Source organism: Notothenia coriiceps, unplaced genomic scaffold (assembly GCF_000735185.1).
Source record: "Notothenia coriiceps isolate Sejong01 unplaced genomic scaffold, NC01 NC01_scaffold00004485, whole genome shotgun sequence".
Classification (NCBI taxonomy): Eukaryota; Metazoa; Chordata; class Actinopteri; order Perciformes; family Nototheniidae; genus Notothenia; species Notothenia coriiceps.
In genome coordinates this window covers 599,064-618,213 of record NW_011337186.1, presented here as the reverse complement: position 1 = coordinate 618,213, position 19,150 = coordinate 599,064, and the positions used below count along the sequence as shown (strand labels likewise).

The window sequence follows — 19,150 nt, the reverse complement described above, 5'->3', positions numbered from 1 at the left end:
CTTCATATCTAAAAACACTCTTGTTGTGCCTTTAAAGATGGTGGGGTCAAAGGAGGTTATTTTGAATGCGACACCACACAAACGGAGCAAAGATAGATGCTTATTTACATGCTGTTACTGTATATCCAAACACAGGGATAGAGAGAATGCAAAGTGTGAAAGAGGGAGGTAAAGAGAAACAGAGAAAGAGTGAGAGAACGAGCATGCCTGGACAGAGAGAAAATACCTTGTAGAGGTTCACAGAGTTTAAAGAGCTCAGCTAAAGAAGGAGCTCCTGTCCTCTCTGGCTCCAACACACACACACACAGTGTCACACGCACGCACGCAAACACACACACCCTCAAGGCCATTCTGCTACACCTGGTCACCTTTATCCTTTTTAGCCCCCCCGCCCCCCTGTGTGGTCCCTCACCCCTCCTTCCAAACACATACACAACATTCAGCAACCCAGAACATATCAGCACATAGATACACACTGCAGCACCCTGTGGCCAACACACAGCTCCTCTGGCTATCTCCCTCAGCAGATAAAACTAATTATGCCAAATCTACTTTGTCAGGTTGTCTGATCCTCTGGGGCCTGAGTTTAAATCTCTCGCTCTTTCCGTCTTTCTCTTACCCTCTCTCTCTCTCTCTTTCTGTATGTCTGTCTGTCTGACTCCGTGTCTCTCAGTCATAAACCGAAAAAGGCCAAGAATCTGTGCCAACTGACCTCCAGAGTAACGTAAACAGAGACTGCCTAGCCATAAAGTAGCTTATAGCACCATAGCAGCTGAAGTGAACCGTTTTCTGTGTGAAAACAGACCATTCCAATTACCTTCAGAGTGACATTACATTTTTCATTTGTATTCAAATGCATGAATCAACTTCATTCAAAAAAGGCACTCATCAAGCATGGTACTCTAAACAACTCTGAACAATCACAATAAATGCATGACATCATCGAGCATACAATCTCAAGGATTTATGCATCTATTCATACTCCTAGTCCCTCTGCTGGCTCTTGCCGTTGGCACCCATGTCAGGCCTCAGAGCGAAAAAACAGGCCAATATCCCAGGCTTTCCAGCTGCACGCCCTGAAAGCCCGTGGAGAAACCATTGGTCCCAATGAGCTCTAAAGGCAAATGGGAGCTCATAAACAGAGACTTGACTGTATAGACTTTGCATTTTATCTCTCAGCAGTTTCCCCTTTTATGGGCCAGGGACCCCTATAACAGGGGACGGAAAGGAGGGATGAGCAAGAGGGGAGGATGGCAGGGAGAGAGTAAGGATGACAGTAAGGATGTTAAGAAAGAAGGCGATGGTGGAAAGAGCAGAAGAATAAGAATGAGGCACAGGTTGGCAGAATGAGACAGAGGAGAACTGGGGTCACAAATCTTGCTGCTATTCTAGTACGTGACATCTTCGCTCGTTTGCGGCTGCTCATTAACAAACAATACTGCTGTGAAATTGGTTTAATGACAAAGTAATAAAATTGCTATTCTGCTCACAGATGGCCTCGGGCACCGGGAGATTCTGGCAGGCTTACTGTGGCTGCACGTGTGCATTAAGCTGCTTGTTCATGAAAACAGCATCCTACACTTTCTTTCTCACTATCACCAACCTTTTTCTTCTTCTTTTTAAGTTCTTTCTCTCCCTGCAAATGAAATAAATTAACCTACTTTCCTCCCTTGTATTCTCCCTCTCCCACACTCTCACCCTTAGAGTTTCTCTCACTCCTCTCTCTCTCTGGTGTATTCTCTTTCTCTCTCTCGATCTCTCTCCAGTTCTCACCCCTAGTTCAGAAATTACCATCTTAAAATAAAAAAAGGGGAGGCTCGCCCACGCAAACGCAGCTCGACTTCATTTCAAAACGCAGAGCCCCTTGTTATTAAACGACCCACCAATAAAACCCAGCCGTTGAGGAATAAAAGAACCAAAAGGAGCAGAGGAGCACAAAGACCTCCCTCCTCCCATCTCTCTCCATCTCTCCCTCTCTAATGCTTCTTTCAGCTCTCTGCCTCTATCTTTCCTCGTCTGGCTTCGTTCTCCTCGCATGCCGTCTTTGCTGGGAGAATTCCACAGCCTTGGAGAGTCTTGAGCATGAAATGGGAAAACAAGTAAAAAAGCATTCGTTTTCATGCATGATCGCCCGACAGTGCCAATTTCTTTTTAAAGCTCCACCTGTTTTTCATGACTCTGGGCTCGCACAGAGGTGGGCACAGGGCTTCTCAATTGCCACGGTGGGTGTCCATGCCATGCTATGACCCAATGTGCCCCCAGTGCCTGATAAAGTGGGAGTGGGCCCTGTTAATCACACTGAGCGTTTCAACAGCGGCATGTGTTCATGTATCACACGCAGCACATATACTTTGAGTGCACACATAAACACTGTGGCGCACATTAGCATCAGCTGTTCAAGACTGCCATGGCTTATCCTGTAAGTACGGCATGTGTCTAGATTGTACCGCAAACAGACATTTGGATATGTAACAAACGAAAAACAAAATGAAACCTACTCCAACAGAGAGCCTGATCTGTTTTATTCTGCCAATAAAGAACATATTTTTCCAAATGTGTTTCTCCCTCCAAAACAGATCAAATGGGATTAATATTACAGCATCAAGAAAGCCGCCAGATCAAATGAATTTAGCGGGTAGGGGGTGATGGTAGGGGGGCTGGCACTTGGGATCTGACAACAGAGTCAATTCTGCTAATTAACTGCCAATTAGCGGTCCCTAAATGAGAGGGATCATGATGCCTGTGTTGGCAGTGCCCCGATAGTCTCTTTCTCTCTCAGTCAGACTCACATATACACTGATGGTCTCGCACACAGACACACTAGTAGGATACACACACAAACACGCACAGCCGCAACCTCTCCACACTCCAGCTGTATATTTAGAAAGCCAGGGGCATAAGATGGTCACTGTTGGGAGTCCCTGGTTGCAGCCAAAAAAAGGCCTGACATTTCCATCTGGGTCAAAGTTAGACAGATAACCAGCAACTTCAGTCAACTAGCTCCACAGACCCAAATGCAAGGAATATGTAGAAGAGAGAGGAGAGGGAAAAGGGAGCTCAAAAAACCTCTTTGTGGGATTCACAAGAGCTAAATACTTTGAATGAATGTGGAAAAAAAGGCGGCTGGGCGAGCTTAATAGCTTTATGTTACATTTGGAAAATATTAGTTATTATTTTGCATTTCATAATGGGTTCCCCTGCCAAACCAGAGGTTCATAAAAAATCATGAAAGCAAGTGTTTCTAAGTGTCTCACTGGACTGAGGAACAACAGCTGGAAAATGCCTTACTAAGTGGAAGAACAAATTTGGCTTTGGTTTTTCACTTTCATGCTTTCTTAAGATACCACAAACAATTGTGTTTGACCATATAACACTTTGCAAGCGAACCTGCAGTACAGCTACTTTGTACTTCTGTGATTTAAACTTTGACAAGTTTGGAGGGATCCATGAAAGGGAAAAACTAAGGATCTGAATGGGAATGGGCATCATGCTGTGAAGAGAGCTCCAGAGCAGTCAGTTTAGAGCGAGATCAACTCAGTTTATCTGCAAGCTGTATTACAGCAGGATGCAACCTTATAGGAGATTTGGTAATAAAGCTTTGCCTTACTTATGAGCTCCTATTTTATTTATTCCACCTGCACACCTGCCTCATAATAATACATTTTGGTCACATTATTAAATACTATAATTTTGGTAGTCCAGTTTTATAACCTTATTCTACGTCTCAATACAAAGGAATTTAATATATAAATCTTGATGTGAATGTCAATCAACAGTAAATGAACATGGAACAAAAAAATACTGTTACTTAATGATGAGTATGTATTTCTGGTGAGCACAGATTGTCCAGAAAAAAAAACAATCAGTGCACCGTGCCCTGCCCTGAATGGCCGGAGAGATTGAGAGTATTTCATCTCCTCAGTGGGCACAGGCTGCTTGGCGCCGTCGTCTGGCGGATATCCTTCCCTTATCATGTGACCTGTGCTCCGACAGGGGGCAAAGGGTGGCTGCGATCCGCCCTTGTGTCTTAATAACTCACTCATTGTATTCCTTTCTGCCGCTAATTAGAGCCTCTCCCCTGTGTGTGTCTGTGTGTGTGTGTGCGTATTTGTGTATGTGTCTGCATGTATTCCCCCCTGGGAAGTAGAGAGGAGGCAGAGAAGTAAAAATAGAGTGTGGCTTAGTGCCCTCTTTATTGTTATTAGTGCTCCAATGGCACAGCAGTCAGTCATCATAGATGCCAAGAACTGTCATATTCACTCTTTGACTTGCTCTACCTCTGTCCTCTCTCTCTCTCTCTTTCTCTCTCTCTCTCTCGCTGCTGTGGAAATGACCAACTGGCTGCCTCTGAGATGAGGGAATAATGAGGGGACGATTTCCTTCCTTTTTTTAGATGCTGTTTCTCTCAGTCATCTGTCATCGGCGTCATTTCTCAGGCCCATATAATGACCCTGCGTGCGTGCATGTGTGTGTGTGTGTGTGTGTGTGTGTGTGTGTGTGTGTGTGTGTGTGTGTGTGTGTGTGTGTGTGTGTGTGTGTGTGTGTGTGTGTGTGTGTGTGTGTGTGTGTGCACATTACTGCGGTGGTAAATAACGGCAGGATAGTTGGCGTGTGCGTTTATGGCAGTGAGTGAGGGCGCATCGTGCTGGGTCTGACGCTGAGACATGAAAAGACTCGGTCAGGCCCCATTTAGCCCAGACTGATAGCAGGACACCAGGAGCTGCTGAGGCAGGCACATATACCGCTAGAAACTGTAAACTGTAAACGATTCTGCAGCATATAGACCCCTGAGTCTGCCGTTTCACCTACTTTGCTATCCCAGAACCCCGCGTGTGACACGGCCCTCACCTTTTTCCTGCAATCTTAAACAAATGCAATTACACGTCGGACCACTCCCCGATTCTGTTAGCATGACGCCAGCTGTCTTAAATGTGGCCAGAGCAAACACCAACTAATGGTCAACTAATGGCGCCCTGATACACTGTACACACATCTGAACATACTAAGGGAGAGTAGCGTCCCATTAGAAATAATGTGCACACACATACTTACACAGAGACTATACAATTAACAGGATAATCAAGTCTGCCTTCTTGTCTGCTAAACACCAGCGCAGGGAGATTGTGGACTTTAACCTTTTCTTTTGTTTCTTATATACATCAGACAGCTAATGGGGTGTGGGCTACAAACAGGTGAGGCTGGCAGCTAATGGTACAATCTAGATATAGAACCAGGTGGAGTATCTTCTGAGGTACAGAAACAAAAAGTTTGAAACCAGCGAGAACTGAGGGTTTTGTTTTGTGTGCTGCAGGTAAACGTAAAGGAAGGTGTTAGTTGGAGAGTATGATTTGCGGAGGTTTGATGGGGCAAGTGGGGAGAGAGCGAGATGCACTGTCTATTGACTATCACACAGAGCACCCTTGTGCCCTCGCTAGGCTGCGATTGTGCCGGCGGACAAAGCCCTGATTCAGCACATCCTTTCCCCGAGGGAGAGCTCTGGAAACCGAAGACGGCGGCCATCCCCTCCCTCTCCCCCCTCTCATCCTCTGCTTCTGTCTCTCCCTCCCTCTGTCTCCATCGTCCTCTCCCTCTATTTGGCCAGTAACGTGGCAGCGGCCATGCATCAAAGGGAACTACAGAACAATGCAAGGGGCCAGCCAGGAATTTGAAGAGCTTTTTTTTTTAAAACAGGAATTTCATATGGCAAAGTTCTGTCATATCCTGGGTGGACCCTCTCAGCGGTCACTGGAACAAGAACCCAAAGAGGAAAAAGCAAGGGGACAACCCAAACAAAGCAATATTAAACAGTCTGCCTGGTTAAGCTCCTCGAGGAGAAAGACATTTCGGCTTCCTCTCTCTTTCTAATCTTTCAACTCACTTTAAAATAACCAATCATTTTGCATCATCTGAATGTACCAGAGATAGAGCAGCAGAGTATAAGCTTCTCTAATGACTTTATTTGTGAAAGTGGATTCTTGGTGTGTTCTTGTTAACATGTAACAGTAGTACACAGCTTCATGACCACCTATGTGTGTGTGTGTGTGTGTGTGTGTGTGTGTGTGTGTGTGTGTGTGTGTGTGTGTGTGTGTATGTGTGTAAACAGGGTTCATGAGGATGTTGCCCAGCACGAGATTTGCTTTATAAATGGATCTGAGGCATTTCGGAGCCAGGCTTGGATTTCATGGCTTCTGAGAAGGCAGGGACTCTTCCTATATCTATCTCTGTCTCAGTCTATTTCTCTCGCTCCTTCTCTCCTCACAGGTTTGCAGACTATTTCTGCATTAATCACCATGACACAGGCAAGGCAACTCAATTTTCTGCTCCTGTAGGTAAGGTGCGTGGCGTCCCGAAACGGTGGCACGAGGCATGAAACAGGCAAGCGGGGGCTAATCTTTGGTTACTGGTGTAATTGAAATGCTATCCACACTGTAGGGTGCATTAAAGTCTGATAACAGCGGTTCCTGTGGCCAATTTAAGTAGCTTGACTTCCCTTGGCTAGAAGGGAATAAAGAAAAGGGTGAGAGACAGAGACTGAAAGAGAGAGAGGATGTCAGAATGGAGGGGGGAGGACGAGGGAGGGGGCTGATAGATAAGGCCGACAAACCAGGCTAATTCTCTAGGCATGTTTCTCATTGTGATCCAGGAAAAATGAGAAAAAAAATGTATCACGGAACCAAAAAATCAATTGACCCTCGGGTGGCTTGTCAGGCTGCGAGTCTGATAAACCTAAAAGCTTCGTTAATGTCGGCCTGCCTGTAACCAACAGATAGAGCACTTTGTAAATGAACCCGCTTTGATAAATATATTAAGGAAAGCTGTGAATAAAAGGCACAGACTTGTCATTTGTAAATAGAACCCCCGCTACATGGAATTAGAATGATAAAATGGGGTTCCATATAATTAAGTTTGTGTAAGACCTGAAATCCGTGCAAATACCTTCCCGGAAATTTGAAAAGAAGCTGTCAGTTCAATTAATCTGATCACCACCCTGAGAATGTACTGAACAAAATTAAGCTGCAGATAAAACCTGGGCTAGTATTTTGATAAGTAATTCCTGTATCATTTCTTTGCTTCTGTGATCATTTTATTTAATCCACCACCCCCAGTTATGTGCTAAGCCATCTACAAAGGCCCTGCTGGCCAGGCCACCAAAACCTTAATCCACCATATAGCTTGCGTAAAATGGGGAGGGGGTGGCAGTCAGTTTTGCCTTTTGTCGGGGGCACCAGTGACGGTGCTAGGTATGTTTTTTGGATGAAGGGGTGGGGTGGGTGTGGGGGTTGTAGGGGTAGCTTATGATCGCTGCCTTTCTCCCTTAAATATATCCCACTGAATACATGTGCATCAAACCACAAAGGCCACTGACTTAGCCGCAGAACACTTTGCCGATAACACCGGAACATCCGAGTAGCTTATATGTAATAATGTTACAAAGGTTGTCCGTGTGTAGATCGTCGCGTGCTGCTACCTGTGTGTTTATATGCGGCGGGGAGGGCTGCACATAAACGGTTTTCACACTTGGCGCGGAAGAAGGAGGCGAAGGCTTTTGAAAATGAAAGGCAGAGCGATGCTGGTGGTGGAGATAGGGCGAACGGAAATCTTGACTCACCAGTTGTTTACTTGTAAGATGGTGAGGCCTGTGTCTTGGGCTAGCTGCTTCTTCTGCTCTTCAGAGGGGTATGGGTGCTGCAGGAGCAAACAGAGAGAGAAACATACAGATTAATATAAATATTCAGATAAAAACACTCATTAAGGGAAGCGCTGGAAGGGCTTGCTCCGAGTCAAGTTCCAGACTGTTGCTTGTTACTGTATGTATTCAATATGTGCCCCTGTTTGTGTATTGTGTAACCCAAGACTGCACCTTCTTATGAACTCTACCCAACCCTGCCCCTCATTTTCACTGTATAGACATTAACAGCTCACACGTGTCCACCCACACAACAACACACATGCACAGTTCAGTGTTAAAACTGCCAGAGCTGGCCCAACAAGTTTGTCAACTGTGATAACCCCTATCCCTAACCCCACCCCACCCACACACAAACAACATATAATGTACAGACTGAGCATATGTACTACAAGCAGAAATAAAACCAACTCTTACAAGCAAACACAAAGATTTTCTAGCGGGCCTAACAGCACATACTGTGGTGTCTGAAGATCCTTTAATAATACTGAGCAACATAATGAGTGGGTGCAGATTTACAGTGAATACATTTATCTTTTCTTGAATGTCTGACATGTATCGTGGTATTGGCTCTTTCATAGAGAGCAGCTGAATACGGACTAATGCTAAAAGAACAGAATGCTGTGAAATCTCTTCCACAGCCTCGCCAAGAGTTTTACCTGAAAATGTAATTCTGCGACCAGGGATGCAATGATACTATTTGTGTCAGGTCCAATCTAGAGAACATGGGCTGATATAAATGGCAGGCCTTGGTCTGCCTTGCTCCCTCTGGGCTTGCTATGAAGCATGACAAAACAACAGTGATCGCTGGTGACAGATGTCTTTAAGCGCCAGATTAGGAGTCGGGGCGCACGCAAATGAAACAAATGAGACACTATGCGTTTCATTCAGCCACTGGAGACAGAACCCATGCATGCAAACAGAGATACACATTCATTTGTGTAGAACTATGTGCAAAAAGAAATGCACACAAGCAAATATTCTTAGACATGACACCTGCAAATCACAACACACAAAAAAAACCTTTTTAAAGCTGACACTTAAATCCTCCTCTATATTCGGATGGTTTCAAGCTCCATTAACACACATTCTTCCCCTTCAATGAAAACATCTATAGCCTCACATCTTAGGCGCTTTTTTCAGCCTCACACTCATCGAGAAAGCAAATTGCATGAAGCTGGTAATGTCTGCCTGACTCGCGTTAATTTAATTCAATTTTAACTTGAAATGATAACAGTTGCTCAAGAACAGTTTTCTCATTTATTACTGCTGAAATAATTGATGTAAGTGAGGTTCCATATCAGCAGAGAGGACTATTTCTCCTTTCAGGTAGTACTGCCTGTCTAAATGTAGTCTGTTTTAATTAAAGGAGAGACCAAAAAAATGGTTAGAGGAATGTGCTCAATTAATAACAAACAAGGCTGAGATTGGACAAATAATGAGTCCCGGCTGCAGAAAAGGATTACTCTGATTTGTACTTGTGTTCGTGGTCCCTTTTAATATGCTAAAATTATTAACAAAGGAAAGCTGATAATGCTTGCATAGGAATACATTTTTTGATTGCCACGTGTTGACATTTCCCTGGCTAGGCAAGACAGAGCAATGTCTATTGGTTTCTGTGTGTGTGTGTAAATGTGCTTAGTAAAATGCAATGTGTGCAACAGATATACACATCTACATCCCTGTGTGTGTGTGTGTGTGTGTGTGTGTGTGTGTGTGTGTGTGTGTGTGTGTGTGTGGTGTGTGTGTGTGTGTGTGTGTGTGTGTGTGTGTGTGTGTGTGTGTGTGTGTGACCATTTTGAACAACATGTAATAAGAGCACAACCTCTCTTTTTCTCCCCCTTACACACCCAAGCTTCCTAGGCGTTTTCATATTAGCTATGACCTCGGTCACAATGAAAAAACGCTCGCAAATCCAATGGGACACACACTCCCTCCCACTCTTTTTTGTGTACGCACACTACACAAACATGTACACAAATTGAGACAGAGCTAAAGATGATGTGGTATGGAGGTGTGGGGAGAGGAGCAGCCTAGATTGGAAATGGGAGTGGGTCATTTACATTGTATTAAGGCTTCCTCAGCCTCTCAAGCCCAGACCCGGTCATCAATCGCATACTGTCAGCCGGAGCGCGCTTTAGCCCCGTGATAAATACGCCCGGCCAGCGGCATAGCTCGTCCAGCAGCCACCACGTAATGAATGGTTTGAACAAACAAGAAAGATGTCTCATCAAGGAGAGTGGGGACGTTAAAGCCCCCCTCACACACAAAACCCTGAGTAAGGAGATTTACTCTGACCACATAGACACGACATAAAAAAAAAAAAAATCCTATTTCGTTCATCTCATACCCCTCCCAGTTCTGGCTCATCCACCTCTCCTCGCCTCCCTGTGTCAGACTAGATTTCTCCCCTGCAACCCCAAGACTTGCATGCACATATGCACTGCCAAGCACAGAGACGCAAACACACACATACACACACAATATGTCTGTATACAACCTATCCTCACTTCATCTATCCTCAACTCTTGCTGACCCCCCTCCCCGACACACACATACCTTTTATGACTGTTACTGCAGGCCACCCACACTTTATGTTGTGGCAGCTTTTCTTAGAGTATGGGGCTCAGAAATCCCAGCTACAGAAAATAGTGTGTGGTGGCAATGGTGACACACACAAACACACACACACACACAGAAACACAGACGTGAGAAATAAGCCGACATGGTGGGCCTCGTGGTTACAGCGCTGCAGCAGCCGTGAAATTGGAGAACGTCTATTTAGACCTCTGGCTAACCTCTTAATGTTAATTGCCTCAATAAAAAAAAATATATGTTTGTAAATCACCCAATGAGCACAAAAAAAAAATCTGATATGAAAAGAGTAAACGTGAGATGAATTGGCGAGTGCATTTTAAACAAAGTGCTAAATCTGTTCTAATGTGTTTCTTCCTGGATATGTCCTTCCCTACCCTCAGGAGACAGTATGACATGGTTATTTAATGGATGAAACACAAACACGGAGCAAGATCAAAGATGGTATTGATAATCTCCCCACTAGCTTTGGATCCGCTCAATATGTTCAGTTCCAACCACCAAGGCCAATATCCTTAAAACAGGATTGACCGCAAAACGTAAAACAACCAGTCTATAAATAATTAGAGCGAGAAATAAGCAGCCTTAATTTGTTGTCTAGGCAGAGTGGGATCGAAAACACCTCTGTTAATTATGCTGGAGGCTGTTAATGGCACAAGCCTGCACTATCCTGATGCACACATGTTGTCCAACTCCTGCAATCTCACCTAAAAAAGCACAGCTAAACATCAACACAAACACACACAGGTGGATCACATTCTGCCAGTCATTCAGAATGAACCTGTGTGTGTGTGTGTGTGTATGTGTGTGTGATGGCTAAATTACAGGGTGTGATGTGTTCTGTGCTCTCTGATAGTGCTGGATGTAATGGCCCCTGTGGTTGCAGAACATTACAAGCTGAGGGGGCTCCATCATCTGCTTTGTACAGTCCTTAAACCCCCCCTGAGCCCCAGCTTGGCGTTTCACCATATACAATAACCACGGCCAGTGCTGGACCACTCTTACTTCACACCACACCAGTCCTATCTACTCCTTCAACATCCCGCCTGCTGTATATCAGATACTCTCCTGACACCTATTTCGCCGCCGTCCTCAAACCCCACAGCCCGATCATTATCCTGGTCGCTCCATTCAACCCTTGCAAGAGTCGCTGGTGGACCCCATTGATTAATGACATCATCAGTGTGTGACATGAGTTATAGGGCCAGGTCACAAGGTCGCAGTGGCTTGCAAACCTATTCCATGCTAATGACTTCCAGGAAATCAAAAGCCATTGGCTGTTTACTCTGTTGCCGGGGCAACACAGAGGATCTGCTGATGACGATTCATGTGTTTTAGCCTTTGCTTCTTTCTCACTTGCATTGGGTTATTAGATATCATGTATATATTTTGTATATGTTTAAAAGACTTTGTATTAAACTTTTAGCGATTATAAAAAGTGGCAAATGCTTAACAGACATCATTTTATATAATAGCTTCTTGCATAGAAATGCGTGGTTGAAATATTTGATGGGCTTCAATGTGAGTTTGTGTTTAGTTTTCAGTATTATTGTATCCCAGTATTTCCTTTCATATCTCCCCTCCCTCACATTGATTGGAATCTTATTTGTTTTTAATCAAAGCGACGGGAGGATGATAATAACATTCACTGTCAGAAATAAACGCAATCAAATATAGGAATGACATTTTAATATGAATTCTGCATAAGATTGGCACATTTTAAATATGAAGTTGCCATTGTTAATAATGCTACAATTGGCTCCTTTGACAAATGACAATGAGATTGAATGCATATCGGCATTACCGGGAGATCAGACAGATATGACAAATAAATCCAGTTGGAGTTTTTGAATCCATCACGCATGTTTACTATGCACACAGCAATCTCTGGCTTTTTAGCTGCAGTTTTCTGACAGATTTTATGGTTTAAAATGAAGCATGCAGTTAATAACTTCCATCTGTAAACATCAAATAGATCAATGAATGACAATTAAAAGAGGAGCTTCATATTTCTATGATAATCATTTTTCAAATGTATCAGCGAAGTATTACTATCAAAAAAAATTCTGACCGAAGTAATGCTTTGTGATTTCAAACTTAAATTAGATTTTTTAATCAATTGTGAACTTATGTCTAGTTTATTATCATACTTAGCCGAGCATTAACGAATATAAATATATATGTATTACTATTTCCACACCTATCATCACCATTTATATCTTTAGGCTCAACGCTATATATATCTTCTTTATTCTGTCTTTTCTTCCATCACTCTCTCACTCCCTCTCTTTGTGTGTTTTGTTTGAGGCGGTTTGAGATTGGGGGAGTCAAGTTTTTTGTGTTTTTTCTGTGTTTGTTTTATTTTACTGAGAACTAAACCGCTTCCTGACAACAGTCTGAAAACAGGCAAGAATGCCACATGACTCAATGACTGAACTCGGCTGCTCTCTCCCACTCTTGATTGCACACACACACACACACACACACACACACACACACACACACACACACACACACACACACACACACACACACACACACACACACACACACACACACACACACACACACACACACACAGCCGACTTATAAACAGAACTCACATGATCCCAACCTACAAAACTGCACACACTGCATGCCAACCTCTGATAACAGCAAATTAAAGTACATCCATATCTACACCTCACACGATCTGCATTCAGAACATACCACTGCACTTGTCTTTCTCACTCCAGACTCCAGCTTCCCCAGTAACTATAAGGGCTCTCCGCGGACTGCCCTCTGACAGTAAAAAAGTGATGATTGCAAATACAAGGCGGACTGGCGAGGCCCGCGGCATCTATTATAGAGCGAAAGGGCCCCCAGTCTGTCTGTCTGCCTCTCTGACTGGCTGGCTGGCCGGCTGGTTGGCAGTGCTTCAGTACTACTACTGCTGTTGTTGCTGCCATGGCCCGCCACAACAATCGCTGGCTGGGCTCCTGAAGCCAGCTGCTGGACCACAGCCAGCAGCCTGTTTGCTCTACACCATTAATTTATGTTCACTGGAGATGGCGCAAGGTTGTATGAAAGCTCTACAGCATAACTGCCCTGCTCGCCTGCCAAGCTACAGTAACAGTAAAGCGGGTGAGGGGAGTCAGGAGGAGCGATGTGGGTGAGGAAGGAGCCCTGGAGGATATGCGAGTTTATAGGCATCTGATTGTACAAAGCTCCATGAGGCTAAATAGCAATCACTCCCACACAATCCCAATGCACCTCCAGACTTAGCGGATCGACCAGCAAAAAAAAAGAGAAATGTTTTAGGGGAAAAGCTATCATGCATAATGATAATAAGGTATCACTTTTATCCAATAAAGAAAATGAAGATTCATTATCTATGCAGAAATCTGTAAAAGACTCCCAAATGAGAATCAACTGAACTCAACCTATAGATCTATTGGAGTTTGCCAACAGTTATAAACACATACTGTGTGCGTGCTCTGTTGTGGTCCTGGTCTCATTTGTGGCCTGCAGCCATAGAGATGCGCCTATTTAATCGTCAGATCGAGTTCATGGCTTCTTTTTCCACCACACGGCTGCCCCTCCGCTTTCAAGAGGAGGAATACGATCCCTCCATCCTTACAGCAGGGGCCTGGTCTCCTCTCTACTCTCTCCCTCGCTCTCATTTCCGTCGATCTCTCCTTCTCCTGCCGTACTCCATAGGCCCCAGCAGCTATCCTTTTCTCGCTACACGCTAACCCGCCTGGCCTCGTCTCGTATCCTTCTCACCCTACCTCTTTCCCTCCTCTCCTCTCATCTAGTCCCCCTCTTTCAAAGTTTCCGCTCAAGCTTTAAGCCAGGTCCTAGAGGGCAGGAATTTGGCCTGGTTTTTGAGACCAGTCTGTTGGCTTTGTTGTGGTAACTGCCTGCTCAGGGGCACCCAGCTCTGTTCTGCTCTGCTCTCCAGCTCGCCTGATGTCGACACACAGCCACTACTTGCTCTTAAGAAATCTTTAAAACATCTTGTTGCAATGACTACAGCTAACCATACAAAGGGTTTTGTTCCTAAATTCAATTACTTTAAATTAAGTCTTGGGTGGATTTTATTATGTTTGATAATTCTCTAAAAATGAACCTCCTGTTCTTGTACTCTCCATGATGTTGCCTGTTGGGAGTGTGAAGTAATTGCTCTCTTGCCTTTGCGAGGGACTTTAAGGGCCTATAAGCAGATCATTAGAGGCCTGGTGGGCCTGTCAAAGCAGAAGACCCACCCACTTCGCCTGCATTGAACAATCTCATATCCACACCACTTGTCACTGTTGCCAGTCATAAAGTCACCGGGAGCACATGCTGTGGCTAAAGTGTAGTGAACAAACCACCTAAGCCACTGAATAAACACCGGCAATGGTTTAATGACGTATGTACACATTGTAAAAAAGCAATGATTTTCTATACAGACTAATTGAGAGTTGGTCTAAAAAACGATACGGGGAATAAAAACAAAACACTGCGAAATAAGTTTACACAATAAATATATTTTATGTTTTTCAGTTTGAATGGGTAAGGAAAATATACTGTTTGAGTCATTTCAAGAAATAGCTTCTAATAAATGGGATTTTGTTGTTTATGTATAAATAAATGTATCTGTATCAACAAGTCTAGGTTTTAAGAGACTGTTCAGGCAGGGTAGAGCACTGACAACCTAGAGTCTGTTGATAAAGTGTGTTGGGAAAAGGACTTAATATTAACATACAGGGTCCTTTAAGATTAACCTCTTTCTCTATTGTGTTCTGTGGACTGTGTGTTTAACTTTCGAAGTCAAAGTAAAGTGATGCTGATCTTTCAATTGAAATAGAAACAGAGTAATTTGTGGAGAGATGGACACAGACAGAGGGAGAGAAAAGGGGGGAGTGATCACTCTTCAAACAGAAGATTGTAAGAGTTACCACTTGATGGTTGTCCCTTTCATTGTGCATTAACTTAATGAGCATAAGTATTCAAATACACAACCAGGACCCCTCTTAGCTTTCTCTTTCTAGTCTCTCCCTCTGTCTCTTTAAGACTTCAAATTCTCAAGAGAAAGGCCGGTACATTCTAATAGCGAGCCTCAGGACACAACAACAAGAGCACAACCACTTACAGAGGACAAACAAGAAACCCCCCGGGGCTGGCTATGGAATGTCAAGCCAATTTGAAGCTATCATAGGACATTTGTAATGTCAATTCTTGTTTTTCAGGTCAAAAATCAAAGGCAAACATGTTTGGTAACATTTGTCCATTACAGTGCAGGCAGGAACACCCCCTCCCCCGCTCAAAAACAGCTGCAGGGGACACTTCCTGTTTGCTAATGATGCTAAATGTGTTCAAGTCAACCATGTCAAATTTTCTCTCCCTTGAATGGACAGCTGGGGTGGAAGGAAAGATTTTCTCTTCCAATGTCTCCCTATTTCCTCTATCCTGTCAGCGAGACAAGCTCTTGGGCCTGTGACTGACAGACGAACAGACAGACAGACAGACAGACAGACAGACAGACAGACAGACAGACAGACATACAGACAGATTATGTCTCTGTCAGTGAGACAGAGCAACATAGCTGAACCAAAGGTGCATTCATCTGAGATCACAAGTACTTCCATGGAACAAAGCCAGCCAAGCCCTGATCAGTCACCACCCCGTCCCTACCTGTTGTGTCTGTTCTCTTTTACTGAAAACCGTTTCTGCCTTTCAGAAATGCACGTCTTCAGAGCTCTCCTTTCATCTAGGGGTGCATGAGTCAAGGAGATATCTCCTGTCATTGCTCAACACCCAGGGGCGGCTGGCTGCATGAGGCTGTGTGGACTGACAAATGCCCTCAGGATCTTTCACTTTCTTAATGTTCCTCAAAGCAGGGTCGACATGTGATGTAGAGTTAAAATGCCTTTGTGAAGTGCCGCCAAAAACAAGAGAAGAGGAGGGAAGAGAAGGAGTGGTAAGGCAGGCATATAGCTTTTAGGCTTGGTTAATAGCAGCCGATCTTTAAGTGCATTCTTCCATCCTCTCCCTCTCTCTACTTGTAGTGCTCTTAGGCTCAATCCTGCCTGGGGGCCGAGGTGACCTTTGACCTGGCTGGCCTGCCTAGCTACAGCCCTCTCGTTTGTTAGGGGCTTTATCCACTGACAAAGCAGGCAGGAAGTTGGCAGCCACCCAGCAGCCCCATGGGAGGATGACCATCAGCTAGCTCAGCTTACCGCTTATTACAGGATGGTGGAGAGCATGTGTGTTTGTGTGTGTGTGTGTGTCTGTCTGTCTGTGCAGTGGCGTGCGTTTGCCCTTGTGCTTGCATATACTGTATGCATGCTTGTTTATAAACATACTTCTGCATATTTTAACTGCATGCATGTTCCACTGTAGCTGTACACTCGCATGCACATGTGTAGAAGAGTGACAAAATCAGAGATGGAGCTGACCTTTTTTTCTTCGTGCAGGCAATTTTGTACTATGTTAGCTAATGACACGCAAAGAATAAGCCTGGAAGCTACGGACGTCCCTGTCTCCAAGCTAACCCGATCAGCTACGCATGTTAGCAACAATCAGGCAACCTTCCAGCCGCCGGACTCAGGGGACCCTGCACACTTCAGTCAGTCTCTCTCTCTCTCTCTCTTTCCTCCTCCTCCCTGCAGCCGGCTCATCAGAGCGCTCAGAACAGCTCACTAAAACATTATATCATAAGACACTCCAGTTTCACTCTCGCCACTCCATAAAAGTCAGGTAATTCATACTTCATTTATATACCTTCCCATTAATAAAGCTGATGAACTTTTACTCCTTAAATCTAATGGGCCATTTTGCCGTGACTGCTAGCACTTGCCGTTTTCTCCGTTTCTCTCTATCTGCCTCTCCTCTTCCTTCTAGTCTCTCGGAGAAAGCTAATCTACAGTCGCTTAGCCGCTGCTCACGTACAGTGTTTTATGGGTGACGAGAGAAAGAGAAGGATTTACAGATTTTTGAGGATTTTGACTGACCTCTGCCACTGACAAGCAGTGACACGTACCATATGGGTATATATTGTAGCTTTTGGTGGTTCGCCTCCTCTCTCTCTACCTGGTTCTCTATCTGGGTGCGACACAGGGTCATTGACCTCCGGGCCTAAAGCAAGGCATGATGGCTCCCTAGCTCAGAGGCTGTTGACAAGCGTCTGTGTTCTTTTCAACAACTCGTTGAACCACCCCCCTACCCCTTCCCTTCTCAGGAATGTAACACAACCGCTCACTGAGGTAACCCAAGCCCCTCCCCTCTCCCATCCTTCATTTACAGAAAGAAAGAGAGACAGAGAGTGAAAGCAAGACCAACTGGGGGTGTGAGACAGCTGTCCCCCATCTCCCCATCTAACTCTTGCTCCCTCTCTATTTCTCTTCCTCTCTTTAGATTTGCTTCTATCCAACTGCCTGTGGAATAATTAATGATGCAATTGAGCCGGGGAGAGGACTCTGACCAGCAGGGGCCGATCCTGAATGCCTGGGTAGCCGTTTTTATGGAAGACCAGAAAATAGAAAGTGAGAAAGACATGGAGAGATAGAGAGGAAGAGAAAGACATAAAACAGTCAGACAGTGAGAAAAAGACATTGTTAATAGTCTGTTTCCCAACAAGCCTTAACCCAGTCTTTCTGTTTTCGTCCCCTCTAGTCTAATCCTCCATCCCCCCTCTCCTCTCCTTCATCCTGATGGCGGGATCGGGGGGCCTGACCTGTCTGGTGATTGATGGTAATGTCTCAGGAAGTCATTTTCCCCGACAGCACCCTGCCGCCTTTCACCAGGCCTGGTGCAGAGGTGAGCCTATCACATGGACGCTTTTAACTCTTTGCTCACTCGCCGCCTGACCCATCTATCTTATTCACCCACATCCCATTAGCCTTCTCCCTCCACACTGTACCCCGTGCCAACCACCAACCTCAAGCCCCCACTACTGGCACCACGGCAGGGGTGAGAAAGTTGGTGACGCAAGATTTGAAAAGTTTGCAGAGGAGTGTCTTGGCAAAAAAATACAGGCCATCTTGAAGTGGATCTGCCAAGTGGCCCCTAATTCAGGTTGCTGGGGATGGATCCCCACGACTCCATTACTGTCAGCGCTTACCACCTCCATTATGGCAATTAGGACGTGGTTCCGACACTAGGAATGCTTTGCTATGCTGTGGAATTGCTAACATCTGCCGTGTCTCCGCTCCATGTGTCAGAGCAGAGTTGTCTTTTCTTAAACACACATCTTTTTACAGTCACACTCTCCACTCTTTTTTTCCTTTTCCCTCCTGTTTCTTCAACACTGCTCTCCACATTTATTTTCTTAATTCGACTCAAACTGTGCCTTAAAGAGATCCCTCTCTGTTTGAGTCCAAATAACCTAAAATGATCCGTGAAGAGCCTCGCGGTTCCCGTTTTCAATAGGCTTCATTAGTTTTTAATATCTAGCCAAGGAACGGAGGGGAAAATGGCATGGAGATAATCAATGGAAAGGGGCTGGTAGCCTATTAATCTCCCCCAAAGGATTGTGGGTTAATACACGCTCTTGCATAGGCAAACATGGCTGTGTGGTGAACACATCTGTCTGCCTGGATGGGCTACTTAATGAAACAGCCAGCGTTTGGCTGCTGAGATGGATGTCGTTCCCCCAGTGAAAAATGAGTTCTCTCTCCCACTACGCTGAGCCGCACATGATAGGGCTCCATTCAATTCACTGGAGACCTGACTGTGTCCCCGTGTGAGAGCAGCTCAAACAATGAGGGTGCCGGGCAGGACAGGCAACGCATGGCCACTAGAGCAAGTCTTCATGGAGATCATATCAGGGAATCCTAATGTGAACAAGAGGGTGACTGATCGGGGAATGGGAGAAGGCCGAAAGACTAGAAGAGGAGTAGTACA

At 44.8% G+C, this 19,150-nt stretch overlaps 1 protein-coding gene across 8 annotated transcripts in view; it reads right to left on the bottom strand.

Annotated features, from left to right (window-relative positions):
- meis2a (Meis homeobox 2a) overlaps nt 1-19,150 on the bottom strand; it is an 81,174-nt gene that overhangs the window by 21,482 nt on the left and 40,542 nt on the right. For all 8 annotated transcript variants that reach the window (XM_010767556.1, XM_010767553.1, XM_010767558.1 and 5 more), the window contains exon 9: nt 7,610-7,686. In XM_010767556.1, coding sequence (XP_010765858.1) covers nt 7,610-7,686 — 77 coding nt within the window. The remainder of the gene's footprint in view (nt 1-7,609; nt 7,687-19,150) is intronic.